Genomic DNA, 18,683 nt, shown 5'->3' on the forward strand with positions numbered 1-18,683 from the left:
ATTCCCTGGAGCATAGGAGAATGAGGGGAAATTTGATAGAGGTATACCAAATTATGAGGCTTTTTCCATGGAGGTTGGGTGAGACTAGAACTAGAGGTCATGGGTTAAGTGTGAAAGGGGAAATATTTAAGGGGGTTCTGAGGGGAAACTTCTTTACTCAGAGGGTGGTGAGAATGTGGAACGAGCTGCCAGTGGAATTGGTCGATGAAGGCTCAATTCAAATATTTAAGAGATTTGGATAAATACATGGATGGAAAGGTATGGAGGGATATGGCCCAGGTTTGGGTCGATGAAACAAGGTGGAATAACAGTATGGTACAGACTAGATGGGCTGAAGGGCCTGTTTCTGTGCTGTAGTGCCCTATGACGCTTTGGCCCACGGTGTTTGTGCTGACCATGATGCCAAGTTAAACCGAACCTCCCTGCCTGCTCGTGATCCATTTCACTCCGTACCTCACATGCTCACGTGCATGTCTGACAGCCTCTGAAGCACCTCCACCAATTTCTGCTTCCACCACCAGTCCTGGCAGACACTCCAGGGCACCAGCACTCCGAATAAAAACTGTATCCTTAACATCTCCTCTAAATAGTCCCCCTTCGCCTTACCTGCACGATTTTTAATCGAAGCACAGCAGTAAACTTTCTATCTGTACAATTCATGGTTTGGTCTGGAAGCTGCTCTTCAGGTGACCCAGAGTTGTGGACACAGCTCAAGACGTCACGGAAACCAGCCTCCCCTCCACAGATGCTCTCTACACTTATTTCTGCCCCAGAAAATCAGCTTGCGTATTGAAAGAGCCACCCTTGCTGGAAATTCTCTCTTCTCCCCTCTCCCATCGTCTGAAGATACGTGTATGTATATGAAGGTATGTACCTCAGGCTCAAGGACAGCTTCCACCCCACTGTTATAAGACTAGGATGATAAGATGGACTCTTGGAAGGTCCATCTCGTTACGACTTTGCACTTTGCCTGTCTGCATTCCACTTTCCCCGTAACACTTTATCCTGCAGACTGCTATTGTTTTCCCTCGTACTGTGTCAATGCACGCTGTCATGCACAAGAGCAGGGATGTGATGCTGAGGTCTTATAAGGCACTGGTGAGACCTCACCTTGAGCATCACGAACAGTTTTGGGCCCCTCATCTTAGGAAAGATATGCTGGCATTGGAGAGGATCCAGAGGATGATTCCAGGAATGAAAAGGTTATCGTACAAGGAACGTTTGATAGCTCTGGGTCTGTACTTGCTGGAATTCAGAAGGATACGGGGGGGATCTCATTGAAACCTTTCAAATGTTGAAAGGCCTAGACAGAGTAGATGTTTCCCACGGTGGGAGAGTCTAGGATAAGAGGGCACAGCCTCAGGATAGAGGGGCACCCTTTCAAAACAGGGATGCAGAGAATTCCTTTAGCCAAACGGTGGTGAATTTGTGGAATTTGTTGCCACATGTAGCTGTGGAGGCCAGATCATTGGGTGTACTTAAGGCAGAGATTGATAGGTTCTTGATTGGACATGGCATCAAAGGTTACGGGGAGAAGGCCGGGAACTGGGGTTGAGGAGGAGAAAAAAAAAAGGACCAGCCATGATTGAATGGCGCAGCAGACTCAATGGGCCGAATGGCCTAATTCTGCTTCTCTGTCTTATGGTTTATCAGATTCCTTCTTTATCCCTTCACCTCTTGCACCTATAACCCTCCAGCTTCTAACTTTATGTCCCCCACAACCAATCCACCTTTCCCCTCACCTATCAACTGCCAGCTTGTACTCCTCTTCTTTCCCTCCCCCCCCCATCTTTCTAATACGCTTTCTTCCCTTACCCATTCCAGTCCTGGTGAAGGGTCTCAGCCTGAAACGTCAACTGTTGGTGTTCACTCCTCTCCACAGATGCTGGCTGACCTGCTGAGATCCCATGTATTACTGTGGACTAGGGAGAAGTCCTTTGGCAGGCTGGAGGATGGTGCGTGGTCAGGGAGAAGCTGAGGAACAGATGTGTGTCAAGGCGTCTCAGCGGCTCGGAGGAAGGGTGATAATCAGCAGTGAGAGTCATTGACTTGGGGTTGACACCAGGGATTGGACGACAGTCAGAAAGTGGTGGTCACATAGATGAATAGTCAGCAACATGCTGAGTAAGACCTCCATTCCATTCCGTGCACTAATACGACATGCAGAATCACTTGGGAATTTAGATACCAGCTACCACAGTAGCTGCAGATAAATTCAAAATAGACTACCCTCATAGATAAAGATTAACTTTATTTCTCATGTGTACATCACAACATTGAAATGTACAGTTTGCATCAATGACCAGCATAGTCTGAGGACAGGCTGGGGGCAGTCCACAAGTGTAAAAAGTGGATCATTGGGGACTGGAGTCAGCCTAACCACAAATCGTTCCAGCTGCTACCATCTGGGAAGCGGTACTGCAGCATAAAAGCCAGGACCAACAGGTTCTGGGACAGCTTCTTCCACCAGGCCATCAGACTGATGACCTCACGCTGATTTGAGTGTACTCTATATTACACTGACTGTTCTATTTATTATAAATCACTATGATTGCACATTGCACATTTAGATGGAGACGTAACGTAAAGAATTTTACTCCTCATGTATGTGAAGGATGTAAGAAGTGCCATCACTTTTCCATGCCAAATGGCCATGCCCACAACACACTGACCCCTAACTTGTACGTCTTTGGAACGTGGGAGGAAACCAGAGCACCTGGGGAAACACCAAGCAGTCAGAGCCAGAATGGACTGACTCCTTCCAGACAGCAGCAGGAATTGAACCCTGATCGCTGTCGTGGTAAAGCATTACTCTAATTGTTACTCTGACCGTGCCGCACGCAGGGTAAGGTTGACATACCCACCAAGCCAGTGGAACTAACACAGTGGGCAGAGCGAACAGTTTATCCAGTTTTCTCACTGCAAGCCACCAACTTTGCAGGATGCACACTCATACCACATCATGTTCCAGCTGCCAAATGTTCTTCCCAGAGAACGGAATCCAACTGGCAACCTTCCCAGAATTAACAGGAATGTTTTCCTTTCATTCAACTGCCTCATAGGAATAGGAAAAGGTCAGTCAGCCTCTTGAATTTGCTCCAGATATCAATCACACCACGACTATTCTTTATTTTGGTCAAATCCCATTACACAGTTGGCAAATTAAATCTCCACTCTGCAATTTCCATCAATAAGACTTGATGTCGAAAGGGGGACCATTTTGTCGAGCACCTTTGATCTGTATGCAGCAAGGAGGATTTCCCAGTAGCTAATCATTTTAATTCCAATCCCAACGTATCGGTCCATGGCTTCCTTGACTGCCACGAAGAGGCCACACTCAGGTTGGAGGAGCACCTGCTCTTATTCTGTCTGGTTGCCTCCGACGAGATAATTGATTTCTCTAAATTCTGGTAATTTCTCTCCCCTCTCCCTTCTCTGCTTTTCCATTCCCTGTTCTGGCTCCTCTCACTGCCACCTGCTGCCCCTTCTCCTATGGTCCATTCCCATCTCCAATCAGATTCCTTCTTCTTCAGCCTTTAGCTTTTCCAACCATCATCTCTCAGTTTCATCCCCTCTCCAACCCACCTACCTGGTCTCACCTATCTTCTGCCAGCTTGTACTCCTTCCCCTCTCTTTATTCTGGCTTCTTCCCCTTTCCCTTCCAATCCGGGTGAAGGGTCTTGGTTGACTCTTTGACTCCACAGATGCTACTGGACTTGTTGTGTTCTTCCAGCATTTTGTGTGTGCTCCTCTGTGATGTGATACAAACCAGTTTACCAAGCATTCTCCCAATCGGATACGCAAGACAACACTGTGAGGATCATGTTTTCTCATTTCTCAATACCATGCAGCCGTCATTGCTGAGGGGGCGGGGGAGCTCAGTTCCATGCAGAGTGGCATTACCATTGTATCCTGGATAATGGACTATCTGACTGGCAGACCACAGTTTGTGCAGCTTCAGAGCTGTGTGTCAGACATGGCCATCAGCAGCACTGGGGCCCCACAGGGGACTGTATTGGCTCTCTTCCTGTTTACCCTGTATACCTTGGACTTCCGATACAACACTGAGTCATGTCATTTGCAGAAGTTCTCTGATGACTCAGTAATAGGTGGATGTATGAGGGGAGGATGGGAGGATGAATATAAGGCCATGGTGGAAGACTTTGTCGAATGGTGCAAGCTGAATCACCTGCAGCTCAACATCAGTAAGACAAAGGAGATGGTGATGGACTTTAGGAAGACTAAGCCTGCGCTGCTCCCTGTAACTATTGATGGTGAGGACGTGGATGTGGTGAGGACCTACGAGTACCTGGAAACAGACTTGAGTGGAGCACCAACATAGAGGTGGTGTACAAGAGGGGCCAGAGTCACCTCTACTTCCTGAGGAGACTGAGGTCCTTTGGAGCATGCAGGCCTCTCCTTCACATGTTCACCAGTCTGTTGTTGCCAGTACAATCTTCTATGCGATGGTGTGCTAATAGACTAAGACAACAGCACTGATCTGCAGAGCGTTACACATGAGGTCATTCTTACCCTCGGCCATTAGGCCTTACAATGAGTCAACCTGTCACTGGGGAAGTGGTGACCCCCTCCTGTTAGACTGTTGGAGGTAACTTATTTTTTTTATTCTTTCTTACTTCTAATATTTGCAGTGCTACTCTGACACTGTAATTTCCTTTGGGATCAATGAGGTTTCTATCTCAATTAAACTCCAGCGTCATGGTGGGGGATTCCAGGGCTGCAACATGTCCTCAATAACCCTAAAGTTATGTTTATGACTCATTAATCAGAAGAAATAGTTTTGGATCATCTTGCTTAACAAAATGTTATTCTAAACATCTCATTTGGAGCAGCATACTCATTCGAATGCTCAAGGGAATATGTCCACTCTGTTCAAATATAAAAATAAATAACCTTAAGTAGAGATAATTGAACAGGAGCAGAGAGAATGCAGAGTACTCAGTTTAAAGGAGATGAAAGATTAGTTTTATCTGTCACATGTACATTGAAACATACAGTGAAATGCATTATTGGTGTCAAATCAAGTCAGCGAAGGTAACCCGCAAGTGTCACCACGATTCCAGCGCCAACATAGCATGCCCACAACTCACTAACCCTAAACTGTATGCCCTTGGGACGTGGGAGGAAACCAGAGCACCCAGAGGAAACCCGCAAGGTCATGGGAAGTACACAAACTGCTTACAGACAACACCGGGAATCGAGCCCCTATCGGTGATCGCTAACGCTGTGAAGGTATTGCGCTAACCTCTACGCTACTGCGCTGCCTGTTTTGGTACTATAACGGGCACACAAAACAGAAAAATAACCTGAGGAAAACAATAGGGCGCTGAGTAGGCTACGGTCAATTATGGATAACTCTGAACATCCTCTACATAGCACCATCCAGAGACAGAGAAGCAGTTTCAGCGACAGGTTACTATCGATGCAATGCTCCTCAGACAGGATGAAGAGGTCAATACTCCCCAATGCCATTAGGCTTTACAATTCTACCGCCAGGACTTAAGAACTTTTTAAAAGCTATTATTAATGCTTTTTGAGATAGTGATTTAGATGCATATCATATTTTTTACTGAGTTAAGTATTGTATGTAATTAGTTTTGCTACAACAAGTGTATGGGACATTGGAAAAAAGTTGAATTTCCCCATGGGGATGAATAAAGTATCTATCTATCTATCTATCTATCAATCACTGAAAAAATCCTACCTTCCAAACACCTTAAAGTTACGCACCCTTGGATTAGCCAGTTCACCATGGGAAAAGTCACTGGCTTTCCACTCATCAAGTCAAGTCACTTTTTATTGTCATTTCGACCATAACTGCTGGTACAGTACACAGTAAAAATGAGACAATGTTTTTCAGCGCCATGGTGCTACATGAACAATACAAAAACTACACTGAACTACGTAAACCAACACAAAAACTAGACTACAGACCTACCCAGGACTGTGTACCCTATCAAGTCACCTCTCATTCCCGCTCACTCCAAAGAGAAATGCTCTAGCTCTCTCAACCTCTTCTAAGACGTGCTCTCCAATTCAATTCTAGTAAATCTCCAATGTACTCTCCGAAGCTTCCACATGCTTTCTATAATGAGACAACCATACAGAACATAATACTCCAGTGTGGTCTAACCAGGATTTTACAGCCACAACATTACATCACAGCTCTTGAACTCCATTCCCTGACTAATGAAGGGCAACACACCATACACCTTCTTAACCACTCGTCAATTTGTGCAGAAACTTTGAGAGATCTATGGATGTGGATCTCAAAATCCCTCTGTTCTGCCACACTGCTGAGAATTCTGCCATTAACCTTTTACTCTGCCTTCAAGTTCAACCTACCAAAATGTCTCATCCTGTCAATGGCCCGCTGTAACCTACACCACTATTCACAACACCACTGACATTTTGAAAACAACTAAAGCTCTTTGTAGCTTAGAAATTAAGATGGTTCCATGTGAATCAAACCAGCATTAGAGGCTTTCAGTGTGGGAATAAATCCATAAGGGAATGCAGCAGACTGTAGGATTCAGTAACAAGCTGAATGATTAAGATGAACAGTAAAGATATAGATTCATATAGTTCAGATTCAGTCATAGTATCATACAGCACAGAAGCAGACCCTTTGGCCCATCATGTCTATGCTGACCATAAAGTACCTGTCTATACTGTTATTATTGTCACGTGTACTGGGATACAGTGAAAAGTCTATCTTACACACTGTCCACATGGTCCAATTCATTAGGTTCCATAGGTACATTTGATGTCAGAGAAATGTATACAACATGCATCCTGAAATTACAACAGTGCATTGAGGTAGAACAAGTTAAGTAATAGCAGAATGCAGAATAAAGTGATACAATTGTAGAGAAATGTAATTAAACAATAAAGTACAAGAAAGTTTGTGAGGTCATGAGTCCACCTTATCATATTAGGGGACCACTCAGTTTGGTAACAGTGCGGCGGAAGTTGTCCTTGAGCCTGGTGGTACATGCTTTTGGGCTTTTGAATCTTCTGTCCATTGGGAAGGGGAAGAAGATAGCTAGATGGGGGTCTTTGATTTTGATGGCCGTGTTACCGAGGCAACAAGAGGTGTAGACTGAATCCACGGAGGGGAGGCTGCTTTCCGTGCTTTCACAGTTGTGCTGAACTGTGTCCACAACTCTGCAATTTCTTGCAATCACAGGCAGAGCGTATGCCTTAGCAAGCCATGATACATCCTTGAGCCTGGGGGCATATGCTCTCAGTATCTTCTGCTCAATCGAAGAGGAAAGAAGAGAGAATGAAATCCAATCCCTTTTTACTATGAACCACATTAAATAGATGGATAGGTGATTGGGGCAGGTCTGACTAGAAGGATGCAGATGGGGTGAGAAGGATAGACTAGAATTGCAAGCATGGACATGTTGGAGCACCCTACCCACTTCTGTGATGTGCATCCTCTGTAACTGACCCAAGACAGAGCATGCATGTCATGTTACCATGAACTTCATGCACACCTTATGAAAGTTACGCCTGGGAGTAAAGGAAAACTGGCCGATAGAAAGACAAGCTACACCAAAGACTCAAGGCACCGGTAATACAGTAGTAGGACTATGATTATGTCTCCAGCCAACTCAGGGTATGTAGTTTTCCATCTCATTGAGATCATGCCATATACAAGACAACTAGTTCATTCACAAACCACAATGGACGAATAAGATGCATTTTAAGTCACACCCCAGATAACGTTCTTCATAGGAAAAGATCATTCAACCTACAAAGTCTGTGCCAATTATTTACACAAATCCCAATCTATTTTCCCCACATTCCAATCAATTTTCCATGGATCTGATTATAGAATGTAGAAGAGTACACTACAGGCCCTTCAGCCCAAGTTGGGCCAGTCTTTTAACCTACTCCAAAATCAATCTAACCCTTCCTTCCCTCTTTTTCTTTTATCCATGTGCCAATCTAAGAGTTCCTTAGACGTACAAAAAAGCTGGATGAACTCGGCAGGTCGGGCAGCATCCGTTGAAACGAGCAGTCAACGTTTCGGGCTGAGACCCTTCGTCGGGACTGACAAGTCTCAGCCTGAAACGTTGACTGCTTGTTTCAACAGATGCTGCCCGACCTGCCGAGCTCATCCAGCTTTTTTGTACGTCTTGATTTGACCACAGCATCTGCAGTGTACTTTGTGTTTACTAAGAGTTCCTTAAATGTCCCTCATGCATCTACCTCTGCCACTACCACGGAAGAGAGAATGTCCCGGGTGGGTGAGGTGTTTGATTTTGCTGAGGCAGTGACAAGTACAGACAGAGGGGAGACAGGTTCCTGTGATGTGCTGAACTGTGCCAACTCTCTGCAGTTTCTTGCGGGCACATACCAAGATGTGATGCATCCAAGAGCAATGCTTTCTATGGTGCATTGATGAAAATTGGTAAGGGTCAACAGGGACATACCAAATTTCTTTAGCTTCCTGAGGCGTTAGTGAGCTTTCTTGGCTGTGACATCAATGTCATTGGACCAGGATAGTCTATCGACTCAGTGGTAGGAAACAAGTGTAGTGTTTAAGTGTTTTTGAAGGCTGTTTAGAGAATGGATCAGCACAGCTCAATGCTGGGACTTGCCTTTTCAGGGTAAGAGTCAATGATTAGGAAGATTGTGCAAAAGTTGACAGTGTGTTTGATAACAGGGAGGAAAACTGAACAGAAAGAGCACGTTAGTGGGCCACTTCATAAACAACACTCAGAGTAAGGAGGTGTGAAGTCATGCAAAGGAGAAGGCCCATAGTCAAGGGTATAAGGAAAGGATGTCAGTATAGTGACGCACACAACATGGTGGAGGAACTCAGCAGGTCAGGCAGCATCTGTGGAGAGGAATAAATAGTTGATGTTTCGGGCCGAGGCACTTCATCAGGACTGGTAAGTAAACAGGAAGAAGGTAGAAGGTGATAAGAGTAAGAAGGACTACAAGCTCGTAGGCGATAGGAGAGACCAGGTAAGGGGGAGAGTGGGGGCAGGATAAAGAGAGAAGCTGGGAGGTGATATGTGGAAGAGATAAAGAAGAAAGAGGAATCTGATAGAAGAGGAGAGTGGACCATGGAAGAAAGAGGAGGAGGAGGAGGGGTTCCAGAGGGAGGTGATAGGCAGAAGAGGATGGGTGAGAGGGAAACCAGAATGGAGAATGGAAAAAGAGAGAAAGAAGGGGGGGGGGGGGGGAGAGAGAAATTACCAAAAGTCAAAGAAGTCACTCTCCAGGGCGGCATCATAGTGTAGCAGTTAGCTCAACGCTTTACAGCCCAGTGACCGGGTTCAGTTCTCACCACTGTCTGTAAGGAGTTTGTATGTTCACCCTGTGACTTCATGAGTTTCTTCTGAGTGGGTGTTTCAGTTCCCTCACATTCCAAACACATACACATTAGGGTGAGTAAGTTGTAGGCACTCTATGTTGGCATTGGGAGCATGTTGTTGTCTGCCCCCCAGCACGTCCTTAGACTGCATTGGTTGATGATACAAACAGCACATTCCACTGTATGTTTTGCTGCTTCAATGTACAAGTGACAAACAAAACCAGTCTTATCTCTCTGTGGATCTGACAGCTTAGCCAATTTGTCTCTCAAACCACATCTTCCCTTTGCTTCATACGTGAAAGGGAAATCAAGTGATATTAATAACAAATTGCTTCATGCAGTCTATTTCACAAACTTGCAGCAGCACTTCTTACCCCGTTTGTAAAGGCAAGCTGGCTTACACACCGTCAGCTCCCACAAGCAGCAAGGTCCCAGCAGAAACTTCATCTGCAATGTTGGTTGAGAGATTGATTTTGCCCAATGCATTAAAGAAAGATTAGTTTTATTTGTCACAGGTACATTGAAACGTAACTGTGAAATGTGTCGTTAGTGCCAACGACCAACACACTCTGAGGACGTGCTGGGGGCAGCCTTCAAGTGTCACCATGCTTTCAGCACAATGTAGCATGTCCACAACTCATTAACCCTGACCCGTACGTGGAAGGAACGCAGAGCACCAGGAGGAAACCCACGCGGTCGTGGGGAGAACATACACACTGTTTACAGACAGTGGCTGAACTGAACCCAGGCACTGCTGCTGTAATAGTGTCAGTCTAACCACTACACTACTGTGCTGCCCAAGGAAATCCACACACAATTCTGCCGCTCTTCAAAATAATGTTGTGGAATTCTTTTACTCCTCCTTCAGAAAGCAGGTGGGACCTCGGTGTAACATCCGTTAATCCAACAGGACACTTCTTCAGTGCTTCAACCCAAAGACACCGGCATTGAATTTTCCACTTCCAAGTAACCCACAGCCCACATTCCTTTCCTACTCTCATCGGCCCAACCCAGGTTCACCTTTTCCATCCCCCTCCCCATTAAAGATTAAAATTTAGCTTTATTTGTCACATGTACATCAAAACACACAGTGAAATGTATCGTTTGCATGAACAACCACCACAGACCGAAGTTTGCGCGAGAGAGAGCCCCACAAGTGTTGCCCAGCTTCCAATGCCAACGTGGCATGTCCCCGACTCACTAACCTTAACCCGTACAACTTCGGAATGTGGGAGGAAACTGGAGCAGCCGGAGGAAACCCACACGGTCACGGGGAGAACGTACAAACTCCTTACAATGGTGGGAATTGAACTCCGATCAACATTCATTGTCGCTGTAGAGTGTTGGCGCTGTTATGCTACCATGCCGCCATTACATAGATCCATCATCACCATTCCCCCTCCACTGCCCATTAGCCTCCTTCACCTGGTTCCACCTCACATACCTCTCCTCCCTACCCTCTCAGTCCTGATGTAGGGTGACCTGAAACGTCCACCATCCCTTTTCCCTCTAAAGATGTTGTCTCATCAGTTAAGTTCCCCCAGCACTATTTTTTATATGACTTTAGGGCTGTGTTATATAATGTCAAATCTCCATGCTCATTGAGCGATCTGGTGCTTTGTTGTCTCCGAGGGTGTTTCAAGTGAAGAGTGCGGCCTCGAGGCCAAGAAGCCTGCAGGTGGGGTGTGAGTCCACAACTGACTCCATTTCTCACCAATCTCGCTGATTAAAGCGCCAAGGACGACTGAAATCATCCAGATGAAAGCAGAAGGTGAGCGGGTGTTCAGCACCATCTCCCAGGGGAGGGTGTTTGCCTGCGATGGTCTCTCTCCCTCTCGCTCACTGCTCCCAGGGGAGGGTGTTTGCATGCGATGGTCTCTCTCCCTCTCGCTCACTGCTCCCAGGGGAGGGTGTTTGCATGCGATGGTCTCTCTCCCTCTCGCTCACTGCTCCCAGGGGAGGGTGTTTGCCTGCGATGGTCTCTCTCCCTCTCGCTCACTGCTCCCAGGGGAGGGTGTTTGCATGCGATGGTCTCTCTCCCTCTCGCTCACTGCTCCCAAAAGAAGGTCCCTGCATTCGAATGGTCTCTCTCTCTCTCCCTCCCTCAATGCTGCTGGAGACCTGGTTCCAAGGCAAGGTTTAACTGATAGTTTGTGGGTTGGACTCTGTAGCTCATGTTGTGATGTGTTTCTGCATGCTCCTCTCCGGCTGATTTTGAATTGGGACAGCCTGCAAATAACGAACACTGAACTGAATTGAATATGCCCGGACACGTGATTTTGTGTTTTATATTCTGTGTTTCTCGCTCATTTTTTTGTTGCCATTTGTACGATTTGTCTTTTTTACACGTGGGAGGTGGATGGTTGATTTTTATATATTTCGAATGGGTTCCATGGTTTCTTGGTTTTGTGGCTGTCTGTGGGGAAGATGAATCTCAGCATTGTATACTGCACACATATTTTGTTATTTAAATATCTTTTGAATCTTTGAGTTTATAAAAGATAATGATTAGTTTTATTTGTCATAAAGTCCCTTTGGCCCATCTAGTCTGTGCTGCCCATTATTCTGCCTTGTCCCATCAACTTGCACTGGCCAAAGCTCTTCATGCTCCTCCCATCCATGTGCCTGTTCAAACTTCTCTTAAGCGTTGAAATCAAACCCACATCCTCCATTTCCGCTGGCTGCTCCTTCTATATTTCCACCATCCTCTGAGTGAAGAAGTTCTCCTTCATGTTACCCTTAATCATTTCACTTTTCACACTTAACCTGTGAGCTCTAATTCTACCCTCACTCAACCTCAGTGGAAAAGCCTACCTGCATTCACCCTATCTGTACCCCTCATAACTTCTATCAAATTTCGCTTCATTCTCCTACGCTTTAGGGAATAAAGTCCTAACCTATTTAACCTTTCACTGGAACTCAGGTCCTCGAGTCCAGGTAACACCCTTGTAAATCTTTGCTGCACCTTCAATCTGATTGATATCTTTCCTGTAGGTAGCAGTGCAGTTCTGATCACAATACTCCAAATTAGCCATATACAAGACAACAAACTACCGGTAGTTCATTCACAAACCACAATGGACAAATAAGATCCATTTTAAATCACACCCCAGATAATGTTCTTCACAGGAAAAGATTATTCAACCTACAAAATCTGTGCCAATTATTTACCCAAATCCCAATCTATTTTCCCCACATTCCGATCAATTTTCCATGGATCTGATTATAGAACATAGAAGAGTACAGTACAGGCCCTTCAGCCCAAGTTGTGCCAGTCTTTTAACCTACTCCAAAATCAATCGGATCACAATACTCCAAATTAGCCTCATCGATGTCTTGTACGACTTCAATATACCATCCCCACTCCTGTACTCAACACCTTGATCTATGAAGGTCACATATACATCGAAACATACAGTGAAATGTGTCATTCCTATCAAAGCAAATCAGTGAGAATTGTGCTGGGGGCAGCCCCAAATGTCAGCATGCTTGCAACACCAACATAGCATGGCCTATAACTTACTAACCTACACATCTTTTAGAATGTGGAGGAAACCTACATGGCCGCACAACATGTACAATGGCAGCCGTAAGATTGGGGTTCAAGTCCTGCTGCTGTCTATAAGGAGTCTGCACGTTTTCCCAATTACCACATGGTTTCTCCGAGGTGCTCCAGTTCCCTCCAACATTCCTTCCAAAGGCATATGGGTTAGGGTTATGGCCATGCTGCGTTGGCATCGGAAGCATGCCGACACTTGCGAGCTGCCCCCAGCAGAGATTTAGGTGGAGTTGGTTGCTGATGCAAGAGGCACATTTCACACTGTATGCTTCGATGTACATGTGACAAATAAAGCTAATCTTTACCTTTAACGGACAAACTCCTTACAAGCAACGTTAGGCTAACCACCATGCTACTGTGTCAGCCCACTTACTGCTGAGCTGTCAAGTTGCTTATAAACAAAATACTCATGGTTGGACAGAGAAGATATTTAAACCACTGTTCCAAGGGTCAACTCTGAAAAATAAGGGGGTAGATTTTCCAATTAATAATGAAGACAAGAACAGTGTAAATTTGAAGCAACACGACTTCATCGATGACCTTTCGAGGAACAATGCAATGAGTAACTTAATCCCAGAGTAGAATGATTTCAAATTTTATTGCAAAGAATTAAATGTTAGCTGAAAAAGTAACATTTTCAAATTAAACTCCAATTTGATCTTGGAGTCCAGTCATTATTAACAAAATTAATTACATCATAGCCCTTCTTCCTGACCTTATCTACAAAAGGAAATGTACAACAAAAAGGCAATTTCTTTTTCCTCAAAGGGCATCAAACGCATGAGATACAAGGAGACCCATTCAATTTCTCCACCCCTCCTCCATCCCACCCAATCAGCAGTGATATCTCTGAAACTGAACTATGCTGGACATTGTCAATAGTAGAATTTATTTTCTCTGTTACTCTTCCAGCATGCCCATGGGGATCCCAAATTTGGATCTCACATAAAGTGACAAAACAATAATTGTGGAAATTACACAATTAAATCAGTACAGTGTCAGATACAACCGAGGCCTGGAATTGTACAGCCAGACGCTGATTATAGAACCAATGGATTAACCTGCTTGCTTCCATTTCTGCCTACAGGGCTTGTGCATCATGACATCTTGCCTGGTTTCAGAATATACAATACAGTTGAAATTCCACATTGGTGCAACTTCTCTCTCCCATTTACAGTTATTTACAGTACACACAAGCCCAAGTATACAGGAGGCAACAAGGATTAACACTGGGACATGTGAAGTCTTCCCACAATGGGAGAGTTAGCACTTGTCCCTTCCATTCTGTGAAATATGATCAGCATGTCTGGTAGAGTTTCCACACCCAATGAGCACCCCTGCTCCGTCCCATGTCTTTATTGCCTCACCAGCTACACTCCTGACGCTGACCATGACCTCTTCCACGACACGGCACTTAACCCTTGCAGCCATGGATGGAGTGCAATCCTATCTTTGCAGGAATATTTGGCAAGGAGGAAGGGAAATTGACATTTCCAGTGGAGGAGATAGTTTCAAGGTATTAAAAGGCCACATTGTGATGTGGAAAGGACTGGCCAAAAGCGTGGAGGGAACCCTCAGAGAGTAACTGATTCATGAACGTTTTGCAGGGACATTTAACGAAAATATTAAAGTTTTTTTTTAAAGAAGAGCTGGACAACTGGGGAGTGCGAATCCATTGTCCAATTCTGATGGCCAAAGACAAACTTTATGAATGCTGGATGCGTGAGTGAGTTATAAAATGTGATATCCTTCACTATTTAAACCGGTTATTAGGTCTGTGAAGATAAATCAAAGAGGTGCAGCTAGGTGAGCCATTCCTGATAGTCCAGTGCAATTATTTCAAGACATACCCCTCAAACAACTGTCTCTCCTGAGTTCCAAGAAAAAAATTTAGTTGGATCTTAAAGAATTAAAACAAAAACCCAAATCGTCGTGAGCTTAAACCCGTGGGCAGCTTACTTTCTTGCTGAGGGTAGTGTTTTAAATAAATTCTTTCGCTGTTTCATACTGCAAAAGGGGGAGGAGCTTCCTGCTGCTTTGAGCTTGGTTGAGTGATGCCAGCGGCGCAGTCTCCTCTATACACACCCGTACTCGTACCACACCGTCTGCTGCTCGCTGCTGGGGTCAGGGGAGACTGTTGTGCTCCTTGGGTCCTCTGCTCCGCGGGGAGGGTTGCTGCCAGTGGGGGGCCCGCTCTGGGTCTCGTCTGCCAGATCCTTGGCGCGGAGGGGGGCGGCTGGGCTTGGCTCACCGGGGCTGCAGCACTGCCTGGGGCTGGGCAGGCCGCCAGGGCTCTGCGGGAGGCTGAGAAACAGGTCATCCTTGGGCGGGGCCAGGGAGAGCCGCCGGGGATCGAGGGCACGGCAGCGGGCGTCGAGGGCCGGTGTGGAGCCCGCAGAGCTGGCGGGCGCGGGTCTCCGCTCCGGCTGGGAACCGCCGCTCCTGCAGTCTCCCGTCGACCTCCAGCTGCCCGCCGTCGCCAGCTCCTGACCACGGAGATCGGCTGAGGCCAAGCTGACCGCCCGGTTGAGCGACACCCCCCGGGGGCCTACAGTTGCCGGGCGCTGAGGCTGTACTGCTTTCTCCAGCGGCGGCGGTGCACCCGGAGCCCCTCCCTGTCGGGCAGAAGGGGAGGGGACCGTAGCGTCGTGGCCAGCCAGGCGAGGGCTGGGTCTACTGCACTGTCCTGCCTTGGGGAGCCTCCCGTCTGGCGATTCGAACGGGATCTTCATTGCCAAGCTGGCTGGCACCCTCGTTGCCTCCTTCCTATTAAGCTGCTCACTCATGATTGACGGCTCCCTCTTCTTGTTGAAGTAATCACTCAGCAGGTCATCTCGGAAGCTCGCCTGCATTTGTAACAAAGGACGAGTTAAAATATGTCACCATGGTGCATAAAATTGGTTTATTGCTGTCAAATGAAAAACACTGGAGAGGCTTAGCAGCTCAGGCAGCATCTATAGAACACAGAAGAGTACAGCACAGGAACATAGAAACATAGAAAATAGGTGCAGGAGTAGGCCATTTGGCCCTTAGAGCCTGCACCGCCATTCAGTATGATCATGGCTGATCATCCAACTCAGAACCCTGTACCTGCTTTCTCTCCATACCCCCTGATCCCTTTAGCCACAAGGGCCATATCTAACTTCCTCTTAAATATAGCCAATGAACCGGCCTCAACTGTTTCCTGTGGTAGAGAATTCCACAGATTCACCACTCTCTGTGTGAAGAAGTTTCTCCTCATCTCGGTCCTAAAAGGCTTCCCCTTTATCCTTAAACTGTGACCCCTCGTTCTGGACTTCCCCAACATCAGAAACAATCTTCCTGCATCTAGCCTGTCCAATCCCTTTAGAATTTTATACGGTTCAATAAATTTCCCCTCAATCTTCTAAATTCCAGTGAGTATAAGCCTAGTCGATCCAGTCTTTCTTCATATGAAAGTCCTGCCATCCCAGGAATCAATCTGGTGAACCTTCTCTGTACTCCCTCTATGGCAAGAATGTCTTTCCTCAGATTAGGGGACCAAAACGGCACACAATATTCCAGGTGCGGTCTCACCAAGGCCTTGTACAACTGCAGTAGAACCTCCCTGCTCCTGTACTCAAATCCTTTTGCTATGAATGCCAACATACCATTTGCCTTTTTCACCGCCTGCTGTACCTGCATGCCCACCTTCAATGACTGGTGTACAATGACACCCAGATCTCGTTGCATCTCCCCTTTTCCTAATCGGCCACCGTTCGGATAATAACCTGTTTTCCTGTTCTTGCAACCAAAGTGGATAACCTCACATTTATCCACATTAAACTGCATCTGCCATGAATTTGCCCACTCACCTAACCTATCCAAGTCACCCTGCATCCTGTTAGCATCCTCCTCACAGCTAACACCACCGCCCAGCTTCGTGTCATCCGCAAACTTGGAGATGCTGCATTTAATTCCCTCGTCTAAATCATTAATATATATTGTAAACAACTGGGGTCCCAGCACTGAGCCTTGCAGTACCCCACTAGTCACTGCCTGCCATTCTGAAAAGGACCCATTTACTCCCACTCTTTGCTTCCTGTCTGCCAACCAATTCTCTATCCACATCAATACCATACCCCCAATACCGTGTGCTTTAAGTTTGCACACTAATCTCCTGTGTGGGACCTTGTCAAAAGCCTTTTGAAAATCTAAATATACCACATCCACTGGCTCTCCCCTATCCACTCTACTAGTTACATCTTCAAAAAATTCTATAAGATTCGTCAGACATGATTTTCCTTTCACAAATCCATGCTGACTTTGTCCGATGATTTTACCTCTTTCCAAATGTGCTGTTATTACATCTTTGTTAACCGACTCTAGCATTTTCCCCACCTCCGATGTCAGACTAACCAGTCTATAATTCTCCGGTTTCTCTCTCCCTCCTTTTTTAAAAAGTGGGGTTACATTAGCCACCCTCCAATCCTCAGGAACTAATCCAGAATCTAAGGAATTTTGAAAAATTATCACTAATGCATCCACTATTTCTTGGGCTACTTCCTTAAGCACTCTGGGATGCAGACCATCTGGCCCTGGGGATTTATCTGCCTTTAATCCCTTCAATTTACCTAACATCACTTCCCTACTAACATGTATTTCCCTCAGTTCCTCCATCTCACTAGACCCTCGGTCCCTTACTATTTCCGGAAGATTATTTATGTCCTCCTTAGTGAAGACAGAACCAAAGTAGTTATTCAATTGGTCTGCCATGTCTTTGTTCCCTATGATCAATTCACCTGTTTCTGACTGTAAAGGAACTACATTTGTCTTGACCAATCTTTTTCTTTTCACGTATCTATAAAAGCTTTTACAGTCGGTTTTTATGTTCCCTGCCAGCTTTCTCTCATAATCTTTTTTCCCTTTCCTAATTAAGCCCTTTGTCCTCCTCTGCTGGTCTCTGAATTTCTCTCAGTCCTCAGGTGTGCCAGTCAGTCCAGAATGTTGAGCCAAGCCAGCTAAAAAGCAAATCAAAAACACCCCAACAGTGACTGTTTATTCCTCCCCATAGTTATAACGAGGTGGAGGGATATCGATATGGTGCAGGTAGGGGAGATTACAGTTTCCTTATCTCTATGGGGAGGAATGAACAGTCAATGTTAGGGCCCTTGGGTCTTGGACAGTAGCATCACTATTCCTTCCCCTCGGCCCGAAACATTGACTTTTCATTCATGGTTCACTCTCCTATCCAATCAGATTCCTTCTTCTCCAGCTCTTTACCTTTCCCACCCACCTGGCTTCCCCTATCACCTTCCAGCTAGCCTCCTTCCCCTCCCCCCACCTTTTTATTCTGGCGTCTTCTCCCTTCCTTCTCAGTCCCGAAGGAGGATCTCGGCCCGAAATGGCGACTCTTGATTCATTTCCATGGATGCTGCCTGGCCTGCTGAGTTCCTCCAGCATTTTGTTTGTGTTACTCTGGATTTCCAGCACCTGCAGAATCTCGTGTTTATTATTGTCACCTGAACGAAGGTACAGTGAAAACTTGTCTTGCATACCGTTCTTAACACAGTGCACTGAGATAGAGGAAGGGAAAACCATAAGAAAAGGCAGTGTTAGTGGCACTTGAAAGTTTGTGAATACTGTAGCATTTTCTCTACTTCTGCATAAATATGACCTAAAATGTGATCAGATCTTCATGTATGTCCTAAAACTAGATAAAGAAAACCTAATTAAATAAATAGCACAAAAAACATTACACTTGTTCCTTTATTTATTGAGAAAATGTTCCAATATTACAAGTATTTGCTG

The 18,683-nt window shown here is 45.7% G+C and overlaps 1 protein-coding gene across 4 annotated transcripts in view; it reads right to left on the reverse strand.

Moving 5' to 3' along the window:
* Nucleotides 1-13,493: 13,493 nt before the first annotated feature.
* ccdc88c (coiled-coil domain containing 88C) overlaps nucleotides 13,494-18,683 on the reverse strand; it is a 240,256-nt gene continuing 235,066 nt past the window's right edge. For all 4 annotated transcript variants that reach the window (XM_073039398.1, XM_073039399.1, XM_073039400.1 and 1 more), the window contains one exon: nucleotides 13,494-15,760. In XM_073039398.1, the coding sequence (XP_072895499.1) occupies nucleotides 14,990-15,760 (771 nt within the window). In that variant the 3' untranslated portion in view covers nucleotides 13,494-14,989. The remainder of the gene's footprint in view (nucleotides 15,761-18,683) is intronic.

Source organism: Hemitrygon akajei, chromosome 3 (assembly GCF_048418815.1).
Source record: "Hemitrygon akajei chromosome 3, sHemAka1.3, whole genome shotgun sequence".
Taxonomy (NCBI): Eukaryota; Metazoa; Chordata; class Chondrichthyes; order Myliobatiformes; family Dasyatidae; genus Hemitrygon; species Hemitrygon akajei.